The following is a 17,618-nucleotide window of genomic DNA, read 5'->3' as shown; positions in this document are numbered from 1 at the left end:
GCCTGACGATTTTCAAGCATGCTATTCTTCACTTTTTAATATTTTCATCAGTAGAAGAGGTATATTTTCAACGATCTCTTAACGTCTTGGAAAGCTTGGTATCACTCGTAGGCTTGTGTTTTTAATAAAACTGAATCACCGTAACCTTCAAAGCTAATAGTAATAGCAAATATTTTCATGGAAACTAAATATAAGGTAACCTTATTTGATACCACAAATGAAGACAATATTTTGCCAATATTCGCCTATTAACGAATGTTCAATGAATTGTAAAAAAAATAATATTATGTTGTGGCAGCAAAAACAATCATATCAAACTAGTACAGACAGAATAGTTTTAACACTACTGGTTGATATTAGTGAATAGGCTTTTTAATCAAAGACCAACAAAAGTTAGAAACACTTTATCTTTATATGTAAGTAGCATTTACAGTAATGTGTGTACTTGTGTGTCGTTAGCGCGAACCTAACGATCATTAAGCGATAGCCTTTATTTATTCGTTAAGTGCATAATTAGGTATTTGACCACGGCCAATATGGCATCCTCAATAAAAAAAAACTGCTGCAATTTTCCCTTTCGCGTAGTAGCCATGAAAATAGAGGTCCCAAGGCGCTTGGCAGACGACATTTCAAAATAGCTCCCTCCTTGCCCGACAACGATCTCATCGCCTAAATTCGAATGCAAAGATTGTCACGCTTGTCGTGTCGATTGTAATTATCGCCACAGCTGAAGCCCTAAAATGGGTACTTAGTTTAACATAATAATTACTAAGCCATGATGAAACAAATTAGCAGCCGGCCAAGCGTCGCTTTGATAATATGTGAACACAAATACATATTTATTTATATACCTTAACGTGTTTATACGCGCATAAATATCCCTGTAGGAATGAAATGAATTAGACAGCTCCTCTAAATTGACAGACATTTCTCTAGTGAATGCGAGTACATAGTATAACGAAAACAAACATTGCGCAATTCAAATATTTTTGCTGAACCTACCTCTTAGGGTAAATTGGTATTTTTAAAATACTAGACAGTAAGTCAAAGTGAATTTAAAGCAATTTTACGTATCGATGCATGGCATGATTTTACCTGCAGGGGTGCAAGAAAAACATGTTCGAATTCCTGCGAAGGCACGTGTCCAGCGCAATCGCGTAAACGACGTTGAATCACAGAAAATGTGTAGCAAACAAGGGGACAATTGCCAAATAAAGAGTGAAAAATTCTCAACCGAAGTCAGTCATAGATTGCTGGTATTAGCAGTTCCAATAAAAATTGCTGAAACAAAAGAAACAACAAGAAAATGGCGGCAAACAATGCATCCTTAACTGGGTGAGAGTGATGTTTAGACACTTGCTGATGGCTCACATCAAGTTACGAACGATCAAGTAACAAGCGGGCTCACAGCAGCTTGTAGAATTGAGTTGGCCAATGAAGAAATGTGTTTAATCACTAAATGCATTTGCATGGTTGTACGTGTATGATCGTGCACGCAATGCATATTTGAGTAACCCACACAAAATGTTTAAACGCTTTTGAGCACATTTTCATTGACAAAAATACTCCAAGGGCGAGCAAAAAAATGTCCCGAAAAGCTGATACACGCTTGAAACGCTTCGTCTTCAAAATATTTCACAGATTCCTGAATTACTTTTTATCGGCATTATTCAGTATACTTGTACATACTCCTGTTTCAGGAATCATAATACTTTTATGAGCATTTTGAAGTTTTACAGTTAATAAAGCTTTCCGCAAATATTCATAACTCAGAAGAGCCAGTGAAAAGAGATATATTGCATATGAAGCGTTTCTGCTTCAAGTGGTCACCGTCACCGCTTTTTTCTTCAATTAAATAAATGTTTGTATGAAGATATAGTTGTATGCCTTTATTCCGATATAATTTGAAAAAAAATCGTTGATTAAAAGTATATGAACTAAGTATACTATATATGATTAATTTTCAAAATCGTACAAAACAAATTTATTCTACACTACAACAACAAGAAAGCAAATTTTATACGGATATGATAAGAAACACTCTTGTCATATTTGACTTATTTTTTAAACACATTGGAGTAGTAGGTGGGATAATAACGGGTGATCCAAGCAGATATAAGTATGTACTTTTCTCAATAGGCTTTTTTGACAGATCGCGCGTAAGTCGTGTCAGGTTTGGCATTTCATCATGGAAAGACATACGCTTAAACAATGTTTACAAATCGTTCAACTTTATTACGAAAATTCAGGTTCTGTAAAGAATGTGTATAGCGCACTTCGCTTAACTTATGGTCAACATAACCGACGGACTATTCGCAACATCATCACCCATCTTGAAACCCAGCATTCATTATTGGAGAATATTCGACCGAATAGACCACGTCCAGCACGCAGTGAAGAGAATATAGCAACTGTAGCTGAGAGTGTACACGAAGACCGTGGAGAGTCGATTTGGCGCCGTTCGCAGCAAATCGGACTAACGTGTGAAACGACTTGGCGCATTTTACGGCGAGATCTTAAACTGAAAACGTACAAAATACACAATTATGTAAGAACTAAAAAGCCGCTCGACCTTCTCCACCGAAATCGCTTCGCTCTACGGGCTTGTGAAAAGTTGCAAGAAGATTCGACCTTTTTCGTTCCAAATTTTGTTCAGAGATGAGGTCCATTTCTGGCTCAATAGATATGTAAACAAGCAAAATTGCCGCATTTGGGACGAAGAACAAACTTAAGGGATTCAAGATCTGCCACTTCATTCAAAAAAACATCGGTTTGATGTGGTTTGTGGGCCGGTGAAATCGTCGGTCCATATTTCTTCAAAAATGATGCCGCTGAGAACGTAACCGTCAATGGCGACCGTTATTGCTTATGATAACCGACTATTTGATGCCTGAAATTGAACCTCGTGATTTCGGCGATATTTGGATTCAATAAGACGGCAACACTTCCCACACATCGCATCAATCAATGGATTTATTGTGAAAATACTTCAAGGAGCAGATAATTTCACGTTTTGGGCCGGCCGATTGGCCACCCAGATCGTATGATATCAACCCTTTTGACTTTTTCCTGTGAGGATATGTAAAGTCTAAAGTCTATGCGAACAATCCCGCCTCGATTTAGCCTGTCATTCGCCAGTTACCAGTCGAAATGGATCACCCTATGTTTGATAAAATTTATAAAGTATTAAAAGCACGTCTGTAGGGAGAGGCACCACCCTTTTTACCACAGAGCCCGGTTTTTCACTCAGCGGCCCTACTTTCGATAGAGTTTTACTTCTTGTTTAACTATATACATACATATGTAGAAATGAAAAATAGTGTTAGTGCATTGCAACTATCTTTCATGTGCTGGTGTTTATCCATTTTTATTAGCCTTCGCCTCCAGCATTAATGCTTATTATTATATTATATAAACGGTCTTAAATGTTTTGTAACATATGTTATTATATCGATTCATTAAATTTATAAATCCAATGTCTTAGTCAATTGAAAATATAAATAATCAACTGTTGTCTATTTTGCAGATATCGCGATGATGCTCTTTGCTGGGGTGATAGGTAAGCATTTATTTACATTTTGAGATTACCTACTCAGCTTCCAACTACTACATTGATATACAAGTACATACATACATATGTATAGTCAAATCATATTTTACGAAAAATTCATTCATCCATTAATTATAACGTCTTTTGTAGAAAATCGATGGAAGAAATTGGAGCCGCACAATCTTCGGTAAATGCAAGGTAATAAAGAGCTACACACTATATATAAATTTAGTATAAAATAATTGAAATAAATATTTCACACTACTGAAAATTAGTATTTCTAAATATAGTTTTAGAATACAAGAAGAAGAACAAATAGTTGTAAGTAATAGTACAAATGCAGTAGTTAGGGGGTGCTTCATCACACCATGGCAAAGGCAATGGTAGGCTGAAATTTAAGAATTTTCTGTAGGCGTGACATACGAAAAAGCAAAGCTCGACACACTACACAATACAAGTTTATAATTAATTTGTTCGCAATGACAACTTAAAGACGCACTCCACTGTTATTACCGTCGACTCAATATCCATACCGTGGTTGTAGACATTGTCACCTCGCTCATGATGGAAATATCTACCACGGTGTTTTACTGAACATTTATGAAGATTTCACCATTAAGCACTAATAATACATTCATCCATACATACATACATACATATAAGCCGGTGTTTGTGTGTTCTTTGCCTCGGTGTCTTTTAAAGCGTCCTGCTGAATTTGTTAACATAAAATTATTAGCCCATCTTGACGGACGTTGGCTGACATCTTTTGCGGCTTAGGTGACATTTAAACAGCGTGTTTTTCTGTGACGTTGTTGTCAGCACATCGTTTCTGCTTCGCAACGTCAATAATGACGACAAGCAATTCGCGGCGATATCCGAGGCTGTGGATGCTGCAACAACAATCGTCGGTAACTTAGTTTAGTACTTAATGCGAATTACAGTAGAAAAAGTACAAATATCGGACTAATTGGATTTATCTTGTGACTGCTCATTTAAAGTCGACAGACTTACACACACACATGCGTACATGTACATACATATGTATAAATTTGTATTTCATAGTTTTAAACTAATTTATACGCACATCCATTAATTAATGTCAAATAGGAATCGTAGTGATATGTTTATACATACATACATACATATATGTATTTACATTTAACTGTAAGCCACTACCTGAGACTAGAGAAGGGCGAAAGATCTAAGCTCGTAAGGAAAACGCAGATTTTTTCAATGTATGTTCCATATTCTGAAAATATGAGTAAACACTTTATTTCCAAATGTTTGAATATTTCGCAATTTTTTTCTCTCCAGAAAATGTGAAACCAATTCATTTGTGTCAAATTCTACACTTTCTGCACAGGCGGATCCAGAAACAGTTTTTTTTTTTTGGAAATAAATATTTACTTGAAACTTGAAGATTGTTATATAGTATATTTTATATAGTAGCCTTTATACAGTTTAGTATCATGGTGGAAAAATTTCAAATCGACGTTCTAATAACAAATCCTACTAAATAGAGAAAACACATTAAAAATCGTAGTAGTACGGAGTTCATACATTTCGTGTATTGAATAGAAAAGTTTCACAAATCAAAACGATGTGGGCCAAGTTTTGAAAATCTTTCGTAAACTTCTTCTGCAGTGATTCTCATGATGCGTGTGCAGAAGCGCCAGACCAATCAATTTATCATAAAGCATGTTCGTCCTCAGCCACGTTTTCAATCAGCGAAGTGTCGAAAAAGAGCACTCAGAGCTCGCAATTGTCACAGGAAGTGTGCAGAATATGCGAAGAAAACTATGAATTATGGGGTATAGGTCTACAACGGAGTTCTTCAACGTTTCGAATGCAGAAGTCGTTAACTTGTTGTCTTTTGACTTTTGCTTCTGCCCCCCATGGGCACTGTCAGTGATCAAGTTCACCTTTGAGCATCAATCGTCGCATGACGTTGTCATTATCAAAAATGCCTTTGAATCTATCTATCAAGCAGTCAATAAGGCTTTCCATTTCTTTGGTTTTCAAAGCACATACTTTTTCTGGAAGCAGCAAACTCAGTTGAAATCCATCCAATACTTCTCTAGAAAAGCACCTCTTCAAATCTTCGCGGATTGTCTCAAACAGAGGAAATGTAAAGGGGTTTGAACAATCGAATTTGGTTGATATCGATCGAATAGGTCCTGAGATATGGATTTTCCCTAAATGAGGGCGGTGCCGCGCCTCTTAATCAAAATTTGACTCCTATAAAGCTTTCTAGTGCCATCTCGTAAAATTGAATGTCTCCGACGGATTTAGTTATTGATTTAATGCGATTTTACTAGTTTTAAAACCGTTATAAGAGGATTAGGCAGGGTTATCATCCAATTTCGCCAATTTTTATACAATCGTTAAAACATTTTTTCTGCATAAATTTTGTTGATATATAGCTTTCTTAGTTTGGAAGGTATTTATAGTATAGTTACAGGCGATAAAATAGAATCAAAGTTTCTTTTGAAGCAATGATACGAGTATAATTTTTGAAAATTTTTAAAAAAGAGGAAATGATACCATTGTCAAGTTTTATAGTCAACTTTAATTTAATAAGTGTAAATAGCGTGCCTCGTGCTTAATGACAAAATAATAGTATCAGCGAAATGGTTTCATAAACAAAAAATACTGAATTTAAAAAGCGTAAAAAGTAGTTATTTAAACTTAATTAGAATATTTGTATCAATTATGTATGTATATAGAGCGGTCGAACAAAACAGTGTTCAGAGGAAAAAGGTTTGTACGTCCAAAATTTGCAATAAAACGGTCACACGCAATGGGAAATTGCAAACATATTAAATATAGTATATCACAAAAATTTGTGTTTAATGTCTTGAAATTTCAAAAAAAAGATTGAAATAATAGGTCCATCACAAAAAATGCCTGCGGAAGTCAATCAAAATATTTCAAGATTGCCGATGCGCGATCCGTTTAAGACCGCTGCAGCCAATCAACAAGAATTAGGTGCACAAATTTCTTCAAGAACGGCAAGAAGATGACTTGTGGAGAAAAATCTCTTCGGCGAGAAAATGGAAAAAACGGCATAGATGCAATCGTATTCAGTTTGCAAAATTACACATAAATTAGGTGGAGTGGATAATTAAAAAAATGGTTCGACATTCTATTTCCGGATAATTAAAACAATGGTTCGACAGTTTTCGTGTCGGCAATATAATGTAAGTGGTGGTCGGACCTATCTTTTGGATATAAGAAAACTTGGACCGTCATATATACGCTAAAATTGTAAATATGCTGAATGGATTTCGCCTGCAATTTGGTAATTCCAAAAAGAGAGCGACCCAAACATACTTCTGATCTTGCAGAAAAATGGTTTTCAGATCAAGGTGTTGATGTCATGCCTTATGTATAAGAAGGTACTTCCCTGGCTTTAATAATATTAAATGTTTTTGATTATACCCGAACTTAGCTCTTACTAACTTGTTTTCATTAAGTTATATCATAAATATTCTGGATGTAGACTGTCATTATATACATATATTTCTAAATAATAGCATTCGACTCTGATTTTGAGTTATTTTAAGAAAATTTTGAAGACAACTTTTATAATTACTAGAGTATATCGAGATTGGCAACCCTGCGTTGTGAGAGAGCATTCAGCTGACACGTTTCTACGGCAAAATCCAAATGTCGTGGACTCTTACGGCAAAGAGGAAGGCAGTAGCGTTTTTCGCTGTTCTCTTACTTTGCGCTCCCATAAGATAGGTCGTATCAGCTGATACGGGCCACGGGTCTACGTTTTCGGCTATTTGCGCTCTTAACTTAGAAGCAAGAATGCATCTGATAACATTTTTATCGTAAAATATAAGCTTTCTGATATTATATCAATATGACATGAACAAAAAATGCAGGGATAGACAGAATTTGACCGATATCTCGGTATGTATAGTAATTATAATTATAATTATAATTATAATTATAAAAATAAAGTTCGTCACTTCAGCTATAAGTCATCCTAACAAAGATTGTCAGATCGAATTACCGATGTTCATTCTTTAGTTTACTATATATTATATATTGAGTTCTATCGAAAATCTGGGTCGGGTTATGTGTGTTTAATACAGAGAGTATATATCGAAAATCTTGGTGCATCATAGATTGGTGACAGAACAAAGTGACTTTTATGAAGGAGGAACTTTTAAATGCGATTGCTAACACAAGTATTCTTCATAAAGTTTTTTTAAGAGTTTTTAAATTTCTTTTAAAGTCAATTTAGTCGATCTATAATTACCAAGTCTTCAAGATAATTCGTTATTAAAAAGGTTATAATAATTAAAAAACGAGTAAGTGACCCCGCTAAACACGAGTTAAGTCCTTACGTACGCATATTTGACCCAAACGACTCTATCCCTTACACAGGCTTACGATCGGATACATCGTCAGGTGACCAAATTATTGAACTCTGTAATACTATGATACATGTTGCGATAGTATAAATGGAATACAGAGGTGCATACGAACTCATCTTTTAAGAGCAATATCAGGAGCCGAAGGCGTAACTATCAGCCTCTGGGTAGGCAGCGGATTTAGAACTAGGCCGAGAAAGCATTATTAATTATAAATGTCGAATTTGAGTTATTACTATTTATTTGCATTAGTCTTTTCGAAAAATATATGTACTGGACTTAAAACAGAGAATTTCTGCCCGTGAATTAATGAATTCAGTACAAATCGCTTATTCAAGAAGAAACCTCATAATCCAAAATATAGCTCTTCGGTAATGGAAAGTAAACCAAATGATCCAGGAATAATAAATCGTTTTATTTCTTTGTCAGGGCTACTTTCTCAATAATTGAATTATTGTACTCTTTCAATAGAAAGACGATATCTGTACGTGGTATAAAATTGCAATTGTTAACAAAATACTATTTGGAATTTTAGTCACAACATGTCCATCAAAATAGTAAATACGAACGTTAAAACCGTTTCGATAGTATCCGTATTTACTTAAATATTCACATATAGCCATGTGTGTACGGCATACGGTATGTACATATACATATGAACATATACATACATATGTATGTACATATGTGTGTATATACGGAGGCACCCATACATAAAATTTCATATAAATGAATACGTATGCGAGAATATATAGTAAGAGACGTGACGTGTGTATGTAAATATGTATATTCAAAGGACTGTAAATACTTTATATACACAACAAAAGGCGTACATACATATGTATGTACATGCGTACATGTTAAAAATGTATAGATTTATACAGTTCTCCCTCGATAAGTTAAACGCTGTTTGGTGGTATCAATATAATCATTATTTAGCAGTCATTCATATTATTATTGTTACTCCAATGCGTTCTTTACAATCATCCCTACAATTTCAGTTTACAAATATCTGTTGAGCATTAACTATAAGCATATTAAGGGATATGCTATTTTGTATACTGCAAAGCTACTATTAATGTCATTTTGCAAATTTTCCCACATTTTTACTTGATAAGTAATTCCTCTAGGAAAATATTTGACATTCAAACTTTCAGACAAATTATCTAAAATGAATGAAAAACAAAGAAAGCAAACTATTTATCCTTTTTTCTTTTTTATCGCATTTCTTCCCAGATAAATTAGACGATATCTTGCCTTTGAGGCCTTTTCCTGTGCATCACTGTTTATCCATGCAGTGCTTTGCATACAAATATAAAGATAAATATATAAATTACTATGAATGGATATGTGTACATATCTGTGTTAAACAAATACGAATGCAGTATGAACTTAGTACGTGTATGTGTCGGCAAAGTCATCATAAAAACAACAAAATATCAATAATGCAACTGAACAAAGCGAGACAGCAATAAGTGAAGTAACTGAAAAAGAGCCTTTTTCATATATGGAACTATGTGAATACTAAGTAACCACAGTAACATGACCAAATGCAAAAGTAGCCGACTAATTGTCGTGCGTGCCAGCCTATTATACCTCGAATTGTTGGTATATAACTCGAGTACTGCTACAAAGCGACAAAAATTTTCGCTCACGTAACTGCCAAAAAAGAAACTGAAGTGAAAATGTTGGTTTGTCGGGCGTGGTACCAACTGAGGTCAAAGCGGGATGGCAACACTAAATGGTTTCTTCCTTGAAATGTATATAAGACGTACACAATTTATATGTATAAGTATTAATATCCCAAGCACTAATACTGAGGGCACATAAAAACAACATAAAAGATACTACGAGCATTGCGAAGATACAACAACAGTTCTTTAGTACACGTTCTTCTGCAAAATAAAAAATACTTATGTATAACAAACCGTAATTTCACTTCACAGCCCCCACTTGAATACTTATGTTTAGTTGCATGTTAAAAATTTGTAAATACATATGTATGTATATGTGTAGCTCTGATTGTATGGCTCATTTTGTATGCGCTCAATGTAGAACCAACCAACGGCAGTCACGTCCCGCCCATTTACGCTCAACGCAGCACATGACCAACAACAGCAACAGAAAGAGAAAGAGATACAGCATAATGTAATGTCTAATACTGTATGTGCGAAGATATAGACTTGAGAGTCTTGCGCGGTAGTTATGGCCGTAGACAAAAGAGAGGGTAAAAAACGGACGTGCATCTTCTTCAAATAGGAATGACGAGCAGAGCGTGCAACTGCTTAAAATGCTACTGGTACAGCGAGTACATGACCGAGCAGCTAGTCAGGTGCACGACAGCGCCCACACATATTCAGATTCGAAAACATGCGCAACTTTTCCCCCTAACTGCTTACATATAAATGGATAAAGACAGTTCGTAGGTACAAAAATACAAACATACATATATGTATGTACGCATTTGTACGTATGCACGTAGTTCAATATAATGCGATAGGTAGCGATTCACATGTTCATCAATTCAATTCGCGTTTACGCAAAAGCTTTCACACATTTCACTGCAAAACTCTACATTCTTCGAAACTTCCTTCTCGTTTTCACGAAATATTACAATTAGCAGTAATTGAAAGGATATAGACTATGAAATATACCGATGATGAGAAAAGAACCCAACAAGAGTTGAAGTAAATGTCACATACGACAACGGTTTTAGGTTGGCACTTTACGCCCTTTTCCAATTTCTCATCCAAACACTCTTATGCAGTACAATTTAAGGTACAAAGGAATGTCATCTATATGTACTTATGTACATAATTGTAAATATATGTAGGTATTTGTTGCATCCAAATAATATTTAATTTTAATTTAATTTTTAATAAAGACGGTTCCAATTATTTGTCGGGCATTATTTTATATAAATATAACCGATATAACGCACGACTGTTCTTAAAAATAAATACATACATATGTATATGAAAGTGTAAATTCATACCATGAGCGGACAAAAACCTCTATTTCAACCCCCGCAATGCTACGCTCTATCTTCCGTTTCTCTCTTTGCTCCAAACTGCGCGCTCTCTAAGCCACAATGCCTTCGTCACACAACACATAATAAGATATGTATATACCTACTTGCGTATATATATGGACATAGATATACATTTACATAGCTTGCCTAACCTCCATAGGCATGGCCAGATTTTCGTGTCTTTTGGTTTTATTTTGAACGTGAATACATCGTTGAATTATTCTGCACGTACTCGTCGCCAACTTCGGACGCACTGTGTGTATAGTCGCCAAGTCATACTGCGTACGTTTTATTCTCGTACACTTCCTTTTGTCGTTTTCGGTATTGCACCAGCGCGCATACTAACTAAACTGTGCCAGTGCCAGTGCCCAGTGCCAGTCTACATCACTTTCTTTTGCAACGGTATCACAACGGTGTGGTGTGACCATAATCAGATTTTTCAACATAGAGTGCAAGTGTTGTAGTGACCGGTGGACAATGGCGGGTGGTAGTAGATAATCAACCCCAGTCATGCATAGTGGTAATCGCCAACTACGTGTAATTGTTGACCACAATTGCTAGCCAGATCCCATTCGGCGTTCAGCACTCACACGTAAACATCCCTGCACCAGCCTCTCCGGGCATACGGGACTTGGCGGAGATATCACAATTATAGACAAGGCATACACCGCACAACGTGTTGCCATTAAGTACGCACGTAACGTACAAAAACGTATTTGAACGTGCAGTTGATGTGGACCGTTCGGTACGCGGCCAATAAAACTCAAAGTCATCTGAACGCACGTCGCGTACGGTCCGTACACGGACTCGGTAGGATTCAATTGGAATTACTAATCCGAATTTGCCGAATTCGTCAGACACAAATTCGCATGTGCCAACCGGAAGGCCACACTAACGCCAGCCGATAACCTTCATACGTTTCCTCATTGTAAATTAGACCGCCTCCCTCACTTATAGTTAAAATATCTCAGTGAAATTTTTAAATGATACACGCTCGGTGTTTAGTGTGAGTGTTTATATGAAAGTGAAATTATTAAAAATACAAAATTATAATTGTTAATTGTAACATTTAACAAGTTCATAAAATATAGAATTTTGTGCATACGTATGTACGTGTTAATATTGAAATAAAATGAATTGGAATCTGCCACAAACGTGCTTGCATGGATGAAAGAACATGCCCATAGAGATCGTTAAAATATACATATGTGATTGAAAACGTTGTTAAAACGCACAAAATATACGATTTATAAAAAGTCAAGTAAATTTACTAAATTCGTCTTAAACAGTGTGATAAGTGTGCCATAATATTAAATACATACATACATGTTTTTAACTGAAGCAATAGTGTTCACACACATTTTCGTATTGACGCAGTTATAAAGCGTATAATTCGGTACGGTTTCATCGGTGCAAAGTACCATTTATTAAAAGAACTAATTAGTCAGCATTCGTCATGTTGCCCTATCAGGCTGTTGCAATGGATTATGCTGGTTACCAGCGGCAGCCTACGCCCGGGCATCCTGGAAATCACATGTCAGCTATGGGTTCGCTGAGCATGCCCGGTGTGGCGGCTGGCCCCTTCACACACTCATGGCTGGTGCCAACGCAGGACCTGTGCGCTATGCCATATGGCAAAATGACGGGTCAGCACCAAGCAGGCGGAATGCACGGTCCACAACAGCCCATCGAACCAGGGTCAGTTTACAAATTATTTTATTCATATTGGCTAATTACTGTCTCTAATCCACAATTTTTACTGTACGCTTTTTATACGGAGTATTCCTTCATAACTGTTTATATGTTATCAGTATGGGAATTAATTTATTTGAATTAGTACATTGAAATTTGGCTAAAGCGATAAATTCGAAAAGTGTACACAAATGCGCTGTAACCCGTTGTAAACTAAAGTTAGCAGTTTGTGCTCGTGATTTGATTTAGTTAGGATGTGTTAACCGATCTTAGGACTCAGGTTAAGCGTGTTATTAATCGTACATGAGTATGAACAATCGTTCCCAATTGCATTGAGGTCCCATTGGTGTGTCAAATTCACGACGGATATTAAACATTTTAACACATATCTACATATAATGTATAGATATATATTCGGTCCGGTAAAGAGAAATCATTTTTTTCCAATATATGGATTTATTCTGTCCCAGTATTTTCCCAATAGGAACGAAGGTTTCCATGAGAGTGGCTTTATGAAATTAGTTTCAAACAAACAACTGTCGAACGAGCTGATGCACATCTTACCTACATCGGAACATTCTAATTATGCTAAAAACAACTTCAATGTAATAAGAAATTAATTAGAATAATTTCAAATGTCCGTCTACGTTAAGGGGTTAGATGGGTTTCCGCGGTACAAAGAAAAAGTATTTCTAATATAAATAATTTGAAAAATTTAAAATGGGATATCAAAGGTACATATTTGAACAATGTCTCCTAAAATTTTAATATAAAAATGTTGAAAATTCAGCCGTTGAGACCTCATCTCCCTGGGTGCCTCACAAAAAAGTGCTCTTGCCGTGGACAGCATAACTTATTATTGGTTCAACTAAAATAAAAAGACCTAACATACTCCGTTAGTACATATGAAAATCTCGTTTTTGAACGAAGAAAATAAAAAAAAAAACTAAAAATTTTCATTTTTTCTTAGATCTTGAAAAAAATCTAATTTTTTGGTCAAATTTTCGCCATTTATTGGTTAAAAAAATAAGTTGTAATGAATCAAGAAAATCCTTCGTTCAATAACTAGGTACATATTGCTATTTCAAAAATGTGCACACAATTTGAACTAAATCGATCCATAACTTATCGATGAATCGTGTCCACGGACTTCGAAAACACAATTTCGAGAAAAACGCCTAGCTAGCCTCGAGCGCGCAAATTCTTAAGGCTGTTTCTCCGAAGTTTCTATAACTCAGATCAACTTGAAAATTTAGGACAATATTCTAGAGGTGTTAAGACACACAAAAAAATAAATTTTTGGAATTTTTCAAAGCCACCTAAAACCTTAAAAAGCCCATAATATTCCAATTAGGTCCTGCACAGACCCGCATAAGGTTTCCAATGACACACTCCCTTCCATATTCTATTTTTTTTAGTTTCTCAATGCAAATGTTAAAATGTAAATGAAAATTAGGTCGCTTTGTAAATACATCATTATGAAATAAGTGAACATTTTGAATTATATACATATGTATGTTTTTGTATATACATATGTATGTATGTACATATGTGTGTTAATGTCTGAGTTAGTCAATTGGCCCGTGGCAGTCACATGGACAAAATAGCTGTCTGTTAAATTTGTCCAGTGGTTCACTACATTAATTCGTTTAATTGCCCAAACAGATTTTTAACACTTCAAGATACACATCTTTGATGTCAGTGTTCAGCATGCTTTCAAACTCTCCGCCAGGTAACATACATATGTACATATGTTGCGGCAAGTTTGGAAAGACAAAACCCAAAGAAGAAGCTAAGGTTTTAACGGAATCGTAATAAGCCAACATCTCATCAAGAAAGGGAAAAGCCGCGAATATATTGTTGTTGTTGTTTCACATACCGACGCACTAAAAGTGAAGATATAAAAATATTTTTTAAAGGAACAGATGTTCACCGCCGAGAAATGTCACTATTATTTATGCGCATACACATTGTTACATAGTTTCTTTAATATAAATACATACATACATACATACATATGTATTAACCAACGTGGGTACGTTTATTTATTATTTATGTATGTACACTGCACTGTCGTCAGAACAACATCTAACCAAAGAAGCCGACATGAAACACAACCGAAAATTCTGAAAAATTCAAAAGGAAAGATAGTGACGGAAAAAAACTCGAAACTTGCAAATAAAAATGATCTATGCATATTCATAATTGCAAGTATTCGCAAAGTCCACATACCCTAGCATACATACATACATATATGCTTGTATGTAGTTAATAAGCAAACATCTCAGTTTGACATCTTGCAGCTAAGCCAACGCTTTTGTGAATGACAATTCCGCAATGTTAGTCACGCTTGCAGATGAAGATGCAAAATGTTGCACATGCGTACATTACACATAAATGCCCCTATGCTTGCATATGCACATATGAAGGTACATATGTATGTGCATTTGTTGGAGGAGTGCACACAGAGTACCATAGCTAAACAGTACCAACGAAAGCTTATACACTTATGGACCAAATAATAGGTGTGAACAGTTTTTACTTAATAACTTTGAAATGTTTGCAATTAAAACAGTTTTGTTTTAGTTATAGCTTTGCTTTACTTGATTAAATGTAAATATGTCGGAAATTTTCTTTCAGAACATTAAAACTGAAATATTTTTCGAAACAAGAAATAGCATTGGTCAAAGTAATAGGTGTAAAATAAATATATTTAAAAAAAAAAAATTAAGTTATCCTATATTCCGTTCACAGATTTCTAATAATCTGTATATCCTCCGTAGGTTTTCAATTCTACTCGACATTAATTGAATTAATTTTTAATTGAATTAAATTACGAACGAAGAAAAAAATATGCAGAGTTCTAACTTTAATCATTAATAAAAACATAAATATTTGGCGTATTATTATTATTTAAGTTTAATGTATACAGCATATAAAAAATAATTTTTTTCTAAAATACGCCGTGTTTTGAAATGAAAGGGCTGCCTATCTATTCCTAAGGTCACTCCACAAGTTCTCAATCGGGTTGGAATCAGGGGATTGGCTAGTTCATTGCATACCGGTCACATTTACAGCCTTAAATCACTCAAATACCAACCTCGATATATGTTTCGGGTATCAAGCATATGGTAACACAACGTTTTCCAAAATATCTCGGTACTCGAAGGTGGCCATTGTGTCCTTTAACCAAAATAAATGATCAACGCCTTGCCAGGAGAAACCTCCCCACAAGCAAAATGTTTCCGCCCTCATGTTTAATTGTCCTTGTGGGTGTTTATAAATTTTTTTTTTCTTTAGGCTGGCGAACACTTCTTTTACAATCATTTCCGTAAATATTAATCTTAACTTCATCACTGACTCAAATATTTCGCCACTTTTTCGTGTGTGGAACCGCACTAAATTTTATGTTTAGCGGCAAAAGCTTTTCTCTCCTGCATGTGGATCTTTCATAGAAGAGGAATTCTTCTGGCTTATGTCCTGGTTCACTAATCGACGCCAAATTGTCCGCGAGCTAACCAACTGCCGCTGCGATTTATTGTGAAGTCACATAATGGTCCTTTTTTGCCATGAACAGTATGCGGCGATCTGCAGTCAGGCAAGTTTTTCTTGAACCGCCACGAGTTTCCTATTAATTTTTTTTGATTTAGAGCATTAGTTACAAAGTTTCCCCACCGCCCTAACATATTTGCACTGAATTTCTACCTTTGTTCGTTCATCATAATTTTACCAATCGGCGCAGTGGCTTTTACGAACTATTCTAAATAATTTCTTCTTTTCAATAGTTTTTTTACCAATCGACGCTCTAAATCGCTTTTTTAATATTGCACTTGGCTATTTTTTACGACCCAATTCTAAATAATTTCTACAATTAACAAAACAATTCAGTTGCTGATACTGACAACTACTATCGCCTTCATCGTAAAAATGTAACGGTATAAAAAAGTAACAGTTACAACACCATTTGACCACAAAACAATACTAGCTAAACTCACACCTATTATTTTGTGCATAAGTGTATGTATAAGTATTAACTTGACTCGAATGCCTTCAAGCAAAACAAGCAGAAAAGAATGTCTAAATTGCCATTCAAATAAAACACTTCAACAAAAGTTTCTCTCATTTCGTTTTCCTTTATATACAATATTTATTTAAAAATAATCCCAATATGAATACAAATAACTGTGCAATGTGTTAATATGTACTTTCTGAATTATGAATCTCTTTGTATGTAAGTGCTTAGTAAAGACATTTTTACAGACAAATTTGCGAAGAGTGCATATCTTCTATTTTCTTCAATAACTAAGCTTGAATAAATACACATTATGTACATACCTACATATAATATGCGAATTAATAAAATAAACATTAATACTTGTTCTTAAAAATCCTTATTTTTCATCATTTCAAAAAGATTTGAAGATAAGGAACTAGTCATCAATTTTTCATACGGTGTCATATTTTTACACTGTTAATTCTGCAACCAATCTTCCGCGTAAGAACGGAATTTGCCATACTACAGTTTGAAACGGCACTTACTTTCGGTCCGATTTTTATCCATTTCAATGCAATACTTTGTCAAATTGAAGCCTGCTATTTACAAGGCATCAGGCAATATTTAATGTGTAGGCTCTCACATTTCTTATTTTTTTTCACAACAAATATACCTTCTATTATCGGATATTACATAATTATCGAAAATTCGTCAACGTCGTCACCCAGCAGCAACACCAGTATTGTTAGAGCGATTATAAAAATGAAAAATCTTTCAAATCATCGAATGGGGAAAATATTGTGTTTAATAGCCAAATTGCATTAAAATGAACTTTACTTGCTATGTCTTGTTGCACCTTACCTTACCTTACCTTGACTGTCATATGTAAGAAGAAGCAAATATTTCACCCATTGTTGCAGTTGACGTAAGAGGCCGCATAATGGTGTGAAAGACGTCATCACT

At 35.1% G+C, this 17,618-nt stretch overlaps 1 protein-coding gene across 1 annotated transcript in view; it reads left to right on the top strand.

Moving 5' to 3' along the window:
* The window catches only part of LOC126761524 (protein trachealess), a 40,108-nt gene that overhangs the window by 12,563 nt on the left and 9,927 nt on the right, over positions 1–17,618 (top strand). The window contains exons 2-3 of the mRNA XM_050477811.1: positions 3,527–3,559; positions 3,701–3,748. Of these exons, the coding sequence (XP_050333768.1) occupies positions 3,527–3,559; positions 3,701–3,748 (81 nt within the window). The remainder of the gene's footprint in view (positions 1–3,526; positions 3,560–3,700; positions 3,749–17,618) is intronic.

Source organism: Bactrocera neohumeralis, chromosome 6, assembly GCF_024586455.1.
Source record: "Bactrocera neohumeralis isolate Rockhampton chromosome 6, APGP_CSIRO_Bneo_wtdbg2-racon-allhic-juicebox.fasta_v2, whole genome shotgun sequence".
NCBI lineage: Eukaryota > Metazoa > Arthropoda > Insecta > Diptera > Tephritidae > Bactrocera > Bactrocera neohumeralis.
Note: the sequence above shows the minus strand (reverse complement) of the source record. Positions and strands in the feature narration are given on the sequence as shown.